Source organism: Podarcis cretensis (assembly GCF_951804945.1).
Source record: "Podarcis cretensis genome assembly, chromosome: 17".
NCBI classification, from domain to species: Eukaryota; Metazoa; Chordata; class Lepidosauria; order Squamata; family Lacertidae; genus Podarcis; species Podarcis cretensis.
This window is the reverse complement of record NC_137187.1, coordinates 16,580,950-16,592,253: the sequence shown is the minus strand read 5'-3', so window position 1 is coordinate 16,592,253 and position 11,304 is coordinate 16,580,950. Positions and strand designations below refer to the sequence as shown.

At 45.3% G+C, this 11,304-nt stretch overlaps 1 protein-coding gene across 1 annotated transcript; it reads left to right on the top strand.

Annotated features, from left to right (window-relative positions):
* Positions 1 to 1,833: 1,833 nt before the first annotated feature.
* GNG10 (G protein subunit gamma 10) lies at positions 1,834 to 10,921 on the top strand. Its single transcript, XM_079959910.1, has 3 exons — positions 1,834 to 2,029; positions 7,898 to 8,029; positions 9,892 to 10,921. Exons 1-2 carry the CDS (start codon positions 1,949 to 1,951, stop codon positions 8,021 to 8,023), a joined length of 207 nt encoding a protein of 68 aa, XP_079816036.1. The 5' UTR covers positions 1,834 to 1,948; the 3' UTR covers positions 8,024 to 8,029; positions 9,892 to 10,921.
* Positions 10,922 to 11,304: the final 383 nt, after the last annotated feature.

The window sequence follows — 11,304 nt, the reverse complement described above, 5'->3', positions numbered from 1 at the left end:
ATTTGGGGGGCCAAAGGGACCTTGGCAACGAGGAGCTGGCTCCTATGCATGGCCTTAGCCAAGGGCGGGGCAGGGGGGCAGCTGCCCCCCCAAATCCTCAAAAATTATTGAAAAGCACTAAATAATGCTAAGATTCTGTCTCCCAACAAAAGCCTGCCCCCTGCAAAATCCTCTTTGGGGAGGGATTTTTGCCTGCCATCTCCGACAAAAAAGGTGAACAACTTTTGGGGGGGCCCTGACAAAAATCCTGGCTATGCCTATGCTCTTATGGGCATTGCCATTCATATGGTATGTCTGTTTTGCATCTTGTGATCGATGATGTGGGGCGGGGGGGGCGCTTACCTGACACGGCAGCTGCCCCCTAAAGCAAGTAAAACAATAGAAATACTTAACTAACTGATGGATCAAGTTGATTCTGCCCCCCCCCCACAAAAGTCCTGCCCCCCCCAACAAAAATCCTGGCTACGCCCGTGACACCCACCCACCTAATGTTTTAATCAAGTTGGCTGCTCTACTCACCCCAAACTCCTGGGATGAGAGAATGCGGGTTGGGTTTTCAAGGGCAGCCCTCTCAATTTTCAACCCACTTTGCGCATGCAATTTAGACTCGTGCCCTGGCGGGTCTGTAAGTCGGGTCAATTCTGTTTCCAGGGCAGCTGCCTACCAGCTCCATCTGGCATGCAGGCTGAGACCCTACCTGCCCGCGGACTGTCTCGCCAGAGTGGTACATGCCCTGGTTATCTCTTGCTTGGACTACTGCAATGTGCTCTTTGTGGTGCTACTTTTGAAGGTGACCCGGAAACTACAATTAATCCAGAATGCGGCAGTTAGACTGGTGACTGGGAGCGGCCGCTGAGACCATATAATACCAGTCTTGAAAGACCTACATTGGCTCCCAGTATGTTTCCAAGCACAATTCAAAGTGTTGGTGCTGACCTTTAAAGTCCTAAACGGCCTCGGTCCAGTATACCTGAAGGGGCGTCTCCACCTCCATCGTTCTGCCCAGACACTGAGGTCCAGCGCCGAGGGCCTTCTGGTGGTTCCCTCACTGCGAGAGGCCAAGTTACAGGGAACCAGGCAGAGGGCCTTCTCGGTGGTGGCCCCTGCCCTGTGGCACGCCCTCCCACCAGATGTCAATGAGAAAAATAACTACCAAACTTTTAGAAGACATCTAAAGGCAGCCCTGGGACGCAGGTGGCGCTGTGGGTTAAAGCCTCAGCGCCTAGGACTTGCCGATCGAAAGGTCGGCGGTTCGAATCCCTGCGGCGGGGTGCGCTCCCGCTGCTCGGTCCCAGCGCCTGCCAACCTAGCAGTTCGAAAGCACCTCCGGGTGCAAGTAGATAAATAGGGACCGCTTACCAGCGGGAAGGTAAACGGCGTTTCCGTGTGCGGCTCTGGCTCGCCAGAGCAGCGATGTCACGCTGGCCATGTGACCCGGAAGTGTCTCTGGACAGCGCTGGCCCCTGGCCTCTTAAGTGAGATGGGCGCACAACCCCAGAGTCTGTCAAGACTGGCCCCTACGGGCAGGGGTACCTTTACCTTTAAAGGCAGCCCTGTTTAGGGAATCTTTTAATGTTTAATAGGTTGTTGTATTTTAGTGTTTTGTTGAAAGCCGCCCAGAGTGGCTGGGGGCACCCAGCCAGATGGGCGGGGTATAAATAATAAATTATTATTATTATTATTACTAGTAGTAGTAGTACACTATACGCTAGCTGACCCCAGGGTTCCCCTCCAAGCACTAAGCGGCTGCGCTCGCCTTCCATCCGGGCCGGTGGGGGGGGTGCGTGGGGGGAGCCTGCCTGGGCGCTGCCTCCTCCCCCTCGGCGCTCGGTTGGTGCGTCGGGTGCGCAGCTTCGGCCGGCGCTGGCACTGCAAGGGAAGTCGGGCGCCGCGCGCCACAGAGACCCCGAGCGCTCGCGTCTTCCTCGCCGCCGCCGCCGCCGCCAGCATGTCTTCCAACTCCAGCCTCAGCACCATGCAGCGCCTGGTGGAGCAGCTGAAACTGGAGGCCGGCGTGGAGAGGATCCGGGTGAGCAGAGCTGCTTGGCTGGCGTCCGGAGAGCCGGACGCGCGGCGGCTCCGTTTGCTCTCCAGACCCGGAGGCGTCCTTTGTCCTCGGTGTAGTGGAGGGAGGAGACAGCGCTCTCCCATCGCCGCTGAATGGCAAATCAGGCCGTCGGGGAATCGGGAAGCTTTGTGTCCTTTTCCGATGGCGCAGAGGGGCAGGGGCATCTTCCTCGGCCTGCAACAAAACGCGCACTTTCGCAGCTGGCGAGAGCGAGAGAGCCAGACGGGGGGTCTCGTCTGACAAAAATGGGGCTTTATTTGGCGTCCTTAACTGATAAGAGTTAGGCCTCCCTCGGCTTGCTTCCAAGGGTTTTTGTTTTCGTAGCGTTTTTTATTTTCCTTTCTCGCTGCTAGTTTAAAAATAAATAAATGGGCGAGGTATCTTGGTTAGTTTTCCTACTATGAATTGCCAGATGGATTGCTAAACGTGGATCTAACGCTGGTGTTTATTTAGTACTGGATATTGCTAATTAACTTGCTCGTATGCGTTCGGCCCATGGAAACTTTTGATGTGTTTTTAGCGCACTGTTAATTATCTGTTTATCAGGGTTTTATTGCTTTGAACGAACAGCTGTCAGTGTTCTACTGTACAGTTTTGTATTGAACTATTTACCGTAATTGGTTGTGGCCGTTGCATTTAAATCTTACATTTTGTGAAATACTCTGGGCACAGAATATTTGTGGGAAATGCTGAAAATTGACAAACAATGGTTTAATCTTCGACAACCCTTGTGATCATATGTTTGAGAGAATGTGCGACTGAAGCCCATTCTAGATCATCTCATAAATTCTGTAGCGTTTAAGGAGGTTGAGAATTATACTTTTCATTTCTGGCAGCAGCTGAGCTTAAGGCTTTTGCCTGGTTGCTAATTCTTTTGGCTGCCACTCTGGCTCCGCTATTTGAAATACGCCTTTGTTCCCAAAGAGGCGCACTGTGGATAGTAGGAATGAGATGTGGCGCCCCCTAATTTGCGATCACAGAAGAGGCTCGCAGTGTTTTGTCAACAGGAACGGCCTTTGTGTAAATGCCCTCTTGAGTGGATACTTTCACAGGCTCAGAGAGCTTTTATTAGACCAGCTCTCCCTTAGAATTACAAGAACAAAAACCATAAAGTAAACTTTTCAAAACTGATAATAAAACAGGGCAAAGGAATAGACTGTGTCAAGTTGGATGGGAGCACATCAGTGACACAAAATTGATTCAAAGAGAGGATAATGACAGCTAGGAGCAAAATCCTAGCCTTGCAGTTTGCTTGGTAATATTAACCAATTTCTGTAAATCTAATTGAACTCTGAAAAGCACTCTCTCTTTCTCAGCAGCATCTAAAAAGAGAAGACTTCAGCCTTCCCAGTGTGGGGCCTTTCAGATGTTTTGGACTCCAGTTCCCATCATGCCTGACCATTGGATATGCTAGTTGGAACTGATGGGAATTGTAATCAAAAACATCTGAAAGGTACCAGATCCTGAAAGGCTTGTTTAGGCTGCGTATACGTTTCCTAAATTCAGCAGGGTTCTCCAACACATAGCTGATAGGTTTTCAGTCCTGTTCAGGGTTGTACCCTTACTTAGTTTTTAGTCCTTGTCAAACATGGTTGATACTACTGGGTCACACAAACATTAGCCCCAATGTTTCCTGCTGTTAGTTTGCAACAGTTCTTTTGAGGTCTCAGAGAGAGGTGAGTTCTTTTGCTATACAAAGGGACCCTGGCCCCTCAGGGAGGTTTACTTCCAAGTAGACATGCCTAAGTTTTCAAACACATTATTTACTTGAATAAAACAGGAGGTAGAGAGTCAGTTCCGAGTTATGTATCAGGGTGAGACAGGGTAGTGGACTTTGTGGGAACGATCCTCCATTTGATTAGGAATTTGATGGCATTCTGGTGCTTTATTTACTTCCGCCTTCTGCAAAGTTTACTTTTTAGCAGCAGATCCCAGAAATCTCGAAAGCAGCTGTATCTTTGCTAAGTTTTGCCTACAGTGCTGAACCTTACACATCAGCCTTCACCAGCCTCTGCATACAATGGGACTTAAAGGTAAAGGTAAAGGTACCCCTGCCCGTAAGGGCCAGTCTTGACAGACTCTGGGGTTGTGCGCCCATCTCACTTAAGAGGCCAGGGGCCAGCGCTGTCCGGAGACACTTCCGGACTTACTACTAGGTAAATCAGCACAGCAGTTTTTGCCCTCTGGGTGTTTCAGGAGTAAGTCCCATTGAATTCATAGAATTGTACTACATGACGTTCAGTCACACGGTACTTCAAAAGAGGGTACTCCACTCCAGATAGTTTCAAAAATCCATACTTTTTTCAGAGAAATGGATAAAATGGGGATACAAACAGTAGCACATTTGGGTTTTGAAGCTTTAAAAGAGACAATCCAAATGGAGTTGATACGTGACACTTATTTTTTACTGCTTATACCTCCATTTTGATTTCTGATTTTAATTTCTCTTGGCGTGAGGAAAACAGGAAGGCAAACCCACTTTTAAATGCTCTGTTAACACGCAAACAAGCTCTAAAGAGATTCTGAGGAAGTGCTAAGAATGCCCCTTGTCTGAAACCCTGGAGAGCCACTGGCCAGTCAATCTTGGGTCAACCTTGGGTCCCCCAGATGTTGTTGGACTACACATCCCATCACCCCTGACCATTGGCTAGGCTAGCAGGGGATGATGGGAGTTGTGGTCCAACAATGTCTGGGGACCCAAGGTTGAAGGACACTGGCAATAGTGAGCTAGAAGAACCAATTGTCTAACTTGGTACAGGCATCCCCTTCCCACACTTGTGCACAATTGATGGAGAAGAGATTGAAGGTGCAGCAGGGCTTTGTTTAGGCTGCTCCGCCTCCCCACCTAACAGCTGATGTGTGTGATAGCGCAGCAGCTGCTGCCTTCCTGCTCTTCCTCCAGCCTCCTGCCAGCCCCAGAGCTTCAATTCCAGTTGTAGGTATTTTTGGTACAGCGTTTTTGATTTTTGGAGAGTAGCATTTTGGAGAAAGAGCAGCAGAGAGGGTCTCCCCACTTAGGCGATTTTCATTTATGCGTGTGGGGTGCCGGAATGTAACTCCTGCATGAGTGAGGAGTCACCTGCATAAGGCAGCTTCCTATGTTTAGCTTGAACTGTTGTCAGTGGTATATTCAGCTGCTCAGCCATGCTATTCATGGTGCACAATGAATGCCGACGGCCCATCCTCTTATTTCTGCAGGCACAAGTTGGCATGGAAGTGCTGCTGTAAGCTGTGTGAGTTTTGCCGACTTATTAATAAATGCACCTTCCACTCAGAGGTTTTTGTGCCCCGGGGATGCTGAGATGTCACAAACTCAGCTTTGATTTGGCCTGGCAGGATGATGTAGAATAAGGCAGTCATTTGCTTTTGAATAGGCCGCTGGGAAAGTGGAACTGCCTGTATCTGCACAACTAGGTTGTAGTAGTCAGGAGGAGGATGTGGTTGTCTTTTATTATTATTAATCATTTATATATAGTTCATTAACATGAAATATTTATTGGTTGACTCACATGCACAACCCCATCTTGCCTCTGCCATCCGTCCCCTTTTTCTGTTTCTCCTTCCCAACAGTCAAACTTCAGATGGCGAGCTCTGTAGGGCAGAGACCTGCCTGTGCTCATGCTCCCTGTAGGGATCCCAAGTACACCAGGGCTGCTGTGTAGATAATGATGAAATAAAAAATACAGTGGTACCTTGGTTTACGAACTTAATCTGTTCTGCAAGTCCATTCTTAAACCGAAACTGTTCTTAAACTGAGGCACGCTTTCCCTAATGAGGCCTCCCGCCGCCGGTGCCCTTCCACTGTTCGGATTCCGTTCTTAGACCGAGGTAAAGTTCGCAAACCGAGACACTACTTTTGGTTTTGCGGAGTTCGTAAACCGAATAGTTCGTAAACAGGGCTGTTCTTAAACCAAAATACCACTGTAATACGAAGCATTTAATGAACAGTGTACTTCGTCTTGCTGTTCTGTGGAATGAGATTTTATTACAGGTTAACTCTCACTTTAGGAAGAATTTGGGCGGTGGAATTTAATAAGCCATTGGGTAAATTTTTTGAATTCTGACTGGAGGGCATGCGCCATGTCACTGTGGCTCACGAGGAAACAGAACGACATAGATTGCGATGTAAATAACACAGAAGATCCCCATGAATTCTGATGTGAGTCCACACAGGCATTTGACTATAAAAGCAAGCTCTCCCTGCAGAAAAGCTGGATGCAATGAGACATGCTCATTTCTTGTGTTATTGGTTTGTTTTTATTTTTGGAAAAACACCTATTCAACCTTTTTTTCATATAAAACAAATTCAAGGTGTTGGAATAGAAGGGAGGGGAGTTTGGAGTGGCAGGATTTTTCCCTACCGCAAATTTCCAAAGCTTTCCGTTTGCCTTGTATTAAAATTTAATTTCCTCCAATACCTGCGCAAAGTTCAGCCAGGTGCAAAGCAGTAAAATAATTTGCTAATCAGTGGAGCACTTCACACACTCTCCTTCTGCTAACCTTTTTGCAGCTAAAATGCAGCCATCTGCTAAGAGATTCAGACAGAGCTTGAGGGTTATTAATTTATTTTCAGCGTGCTCCAGGGACTTTGCCACCTGCTCCCAAGCTAACACAGTTCAGGCTTGTCTTTTGTCCTCGTAAAAAGCTACAGCTCCTACCCTTAATGGGGCAATGTTCTAAGGCACTAAGGTAGGATTTAGTAGTGTTCCTTATCTTGCCTGGAGCTCCTCTGATGAGGACCAGAACATGTGTGAAAAAGAAAATGCTATTTCATTTATTACAGTAGTCACTTTTTTGAAAAGCTGAACTCAACACAGCTTTTAAAAACAATGATTAAAGCAGAAATAAAACAAGAATAAAACCAACCTAAAATACAATTATATGCATAAAAATAAGCAAAGACTATAAAATTGCAATGCCTTTTTAAACCACGGGCATTGGAAGCATCCCAAATCCAATACGAACAGGCTTTGTATGTCCCAAACAGAATTCCGAGAGTTCTCCTTTAGCTTTTATAGCCAATGACATTGTTAGACCGATTCTGGTTGGGTATTTCTGTCATTCTTCCTATTCCTAGCACTCAGGCTGCAGGTGCCGTTGCTTACTGTACCAAAAGAAGCACCACTGGTGCAAAAGAGGGGAGGTATCAGCAGGCTTGGGTAAACCCTGACGTTTGCGGAAGGTTGGGGGCGGGGCATATAAGAGAAACCCATGAAGACTGAGCATGCTCAGTGGCTGCAGAATGTTGACTGGCTGTTTGGCAGGGGAGATGAAAAAATTGGAGGCGGAATAAAATGGAGTGGTTGCATTTTTTATTGCAAACCTCAACTCTTGTCAGAGGCTATTAGGCACAAAAGCTAAATTCAATATCTCTGTATACCTCTGACTGCTGGGTCCTGGGGAGAACAGGCAGGGCTATTGCCTTCATACCCTCTTTCTGTGCTTCATGGAGCCATCTGGCTGACCTCTGTTGGAAACAGGGTGCTAAACTATATGAATAGCAGGGCTCCACATGCATTCAGTGGTCTCACAGCTGTTCAAGCTGCAGGAGCCCTGCCAGGAATAAACAGACAAACTTACTTAGCCTTCATTTTTTTAACTAGTCCTAAGCATCTATCTAAATAACTGTCATTATGTTCTGCAGCAATAAAATCCGCAGGTAATTATAACACGGTGTACAAGGAAATAACGCCTCAAACCTATTGCCTTTCAGTTTCCGCGAATGACATTCAGGTTTTGCATCTTACATTTGCAGTGAAACAATGTCACGGCGACTTCTAAAAAAGAAGAACCCTTTGTTACATTCTCTTGTGTTTTTCTCTCGTCCAGGTCTCTCAGGCAGCTGCAGAGCTTCAGCAGTACTGTATGCAGAATGCTTGCAAAGATGCCTTGCTTGTGGGCGTTCCTGCGGGGAGCAACCCATTTCGAGAGCCCAGGTCCTGTGCGTTGCTCTGAAGACAGGTATGGTGATCCTTGCAGAAGCTTGCATCTCTCTTAAGAGCATAGGGCAGGATCCAATGAACTCTGGAGAACATGAAACTAAATAGACAAGTTTTGGGGCTTCTGTTTCCCAAAATAGCAGGCACACCCAAATTGCTGCACTGCAAAACATGGGTGTAGCCAGGATTTGGGGGGGGCAGGCCTTTTGTGGGGGGGAGGCAGAACTGATGTGATTGGTCAGTTAGTTAAATATTTCTATTGTTTTACTTGATCTGTGAGGGGCAGCTGTTATGCCCATGCTGCAAAATACTTTTAAAGTTACAGAAGCCATTGCAAAATACTTTTTGAGTTACACAAACCATTTGTAATGTGGCACAAGCAGTTGCTGATCAAAGAAGACAAAAATAAAAATCCCAGAAGCCACACACCCCTTTGGCATAAACCGTATCCTTAGAATCTACATTAGGGTACAGCGTTTTACTCCCAAGTTGTGCAACCAAGTGTGCAGTTCTCGGATGAGGAAGAAAACCTGTTTTTTAAAAGGTACCATTTCAGAGAGCAGGTGGAAGCTCATAAAATGACTTGCTCCTCCATACAAAACAATTCCCTACATATAGGAAATTATCATTTCTCCCATAACTTGGTAGTTTGGGTTTTTAAAAAATATGCATTGAATAGTGTCATTGTAGAGGAGCTCACCTCTGCAGTCCAAAGCAGTACAGTCTGGAAATGAGTTTATCATCTTACCTTCTCCTTGAGAGTGTGTAGGGCTTGATGTATGTAACTCTTACATACACTGGATTCAATTTGAGACGAACAATTTACTTCTAGCTTGGTTCAGAATCTTAGACTTTAGCAAGTTTTAAGAACCCTTGGGTGCTGCCAGATGGCCACTTTTTTCAGGTTGGGTTCAGTCACATAGCAGCAAATTCACGTTGCACAATTAAAGCTGGTTTGGAGCTGCTGTGCAACAAACCTACATCCCCAAAAGACTGGTCTTTAATGCTCATTAAGTAGCCAACATCGTATAATCTCCTTGCAAATAAATAGGGGAGAATAAGCAGTTCGCAAGGAAGCATCCTTGGACTTCAGTCCAAGATGAGATGATGCAGGCAGGACATGGCTTGATCTTCAGAGGCTTGTCAGCAGGGGAAGGCAACAGGTTTTAGAGTCTTCCCACTGACATCCCAGAGTGTGTGAGTGCACTATTAATTTCTCCCAACTTTGGCCGATTCCTTTTTGCTCATATAACGGGGGCAGGAAGCAGGGAGAGTAAACCACTGCAGTTGGGGATCCTGTCTTACGGAGAGCAAAGTATACTCTCCGTCCCTGACACTGAGCAACCCAGCCCCACTCAGTCACTTAGATCTACAGAATTCGCACTTTTACAAGCGCCAGGTAATGCCCGTTCCACACTTGCAAGGCATCAACCCTTCAGTGTGGCAGCCCCTGAATTCTCTGCCCATTTATAATAGGCAGGAACCTTTGCTGTCGCTCTTGGCACCTGCCAAAAACATTTTATGCATCTAATTTTAGATTGCGATTTTACCATGTATAACAGCTTTAAGATTGCTGATTTTATCTGTGTTTTAAAATGTCATGTTAGCTTGTTTTCAATACTTGTTTTCAATATGTGATTGTCCTTGTTTACCACTTAAGGTTGTTTTTTTTTATTAAATGGCATACAAATTATGTTTAAATAAAATGATCAGGGATATCGCGAGTGGTGCACTGTGAGTCTCTGAGGGCAGGCAGATGTTTTGCATGCTGTTTCATGGGCACAAACTTTTGTCTGTTGTAGTGATAGGATTCTTACTGCTGTGATTAACTTGTGAAGCGGAAAACAACCCTTTGATAAAGCTTTTCCCCCTCCTATATTGCAGGGAAGGTTATTGAAAAGTTCTCTTCAGACGTGAGAGGAAATCCTGGCAGCCTTCTTTTCAACAAACATGTCTATGCCCTTACTTCTGTGTGGCCAAAACAGTATCTTTAGATATTTATTAGTCTGCTTGACTATCTTTGTAACTGACTAGATCTTTTACTAATACTTGTGTAAAGCATTTTTTTAAGGAAGAGGCTTTCCTTTTGTAATTGAATCAGCTTCTTTTCTACACTTACTCCCCTGAGATGTTTACATTCTGGAAAAGAAAATTACCAAATGACTTCTTGATCTGTTGTTGTGCCTGAATGAGACACTCACTAGGTACCTCCTTAGTAGCCGCTTTGTGTTTTCTGATAAAAATGTTCACTAGGCATGACCCAGCCAAAGGTAAATCCTTTTCATGCAGCAATGCTGTGCATATTTACCACATTTGGACTTCCTGTTGGGTAAATATGCATAGGATCAGGCTCCATTTCCCATTAATTTCAATGGGACATGTTCAATGGGACATTCTTAATTTCCTTTTTGAAACTGGAGACTTGAAAGTTCTAAATTTTGGCAGGAGTGAACCCATTTTAGTGAGAGTGCCCATCTAACCAGTATGGAAAGAAATATTATTTATAAAACATTGCTCTTTTGCTATTCCTGAAAGCATTGAGAATACATAAATAGCTGGTTCCATCTGCCACATTGATAGAATTCCAAAAATCCCCCATACTAGGTTTAGTGTGTCTTTAGTTTTTATTGTGCTTCTACAGAAAACTGTTTCTTTGAAATGTCTCGGCAGGTAATTACAGACAAGAAGACTACACTACACTACATAAACACTTCTATATGTCACTTTTTCAAGGCTTGCAACATTATTGGAACCTGTACAAATGTGTTTTTGGGGTAGGGTGCCTTTGATTTTTGTTTAGCGAGCACTTTTACACACACACAGACTGTTTACTTTTTAAAAAAAGAATATTCTGTTTACACACCATTGTTTGTATTAATATATTAGAAGCTTAAATAAAAATTTCTTTCCCTAACTATTTGGGACACTCTGTTGTATGGAAAGAGGAAGCATTTTGGGTAACAAACAGAAATATTTTTGATGGGGAAGTTTTCAGTGTAAAATAAATCTGATATCCACTGAAGGAATTCGGAAAGTGTGCATAAGATTGCTTGTTTCTCAACTATAGCCCAGGCAGGGTGTCCTTGCATAAGATTTACCCTCCAAACGTCAGAGAAACAGCTCCGACATTGGAGGGTGATCCTTTGCTGGCGTCTCCCTCTTCCAACACCATCAAAAAGGGGATGGGTGGAAGTGTCCCAGGAAATGGTTTGAATCCAAAGCTGGTCCCCTGGATGCCCCTAAAGCCAGGAGAAATTCACTCATACTCCCGAGTATGTATGTTAAAATCTCTCCTGT

Bases quoted from the DNA above. Each gene is read 5' to 3' on its own strand.
- GNG10 (XM_079959910.1), top strand. From the start codon at position 1,949: ATGTCTTCCAACTCCAGCCTCAGCACCATGCAGCGCCTGGTGGAGCAG. The intron at 2,030-7,897 runs GTGAGCAGAGCT...TCTCTCGTCCAG, and splicing joins CCGGCGTGGAGAGGATCCGG to GTCTCTCAGGCAGCTGCAGA.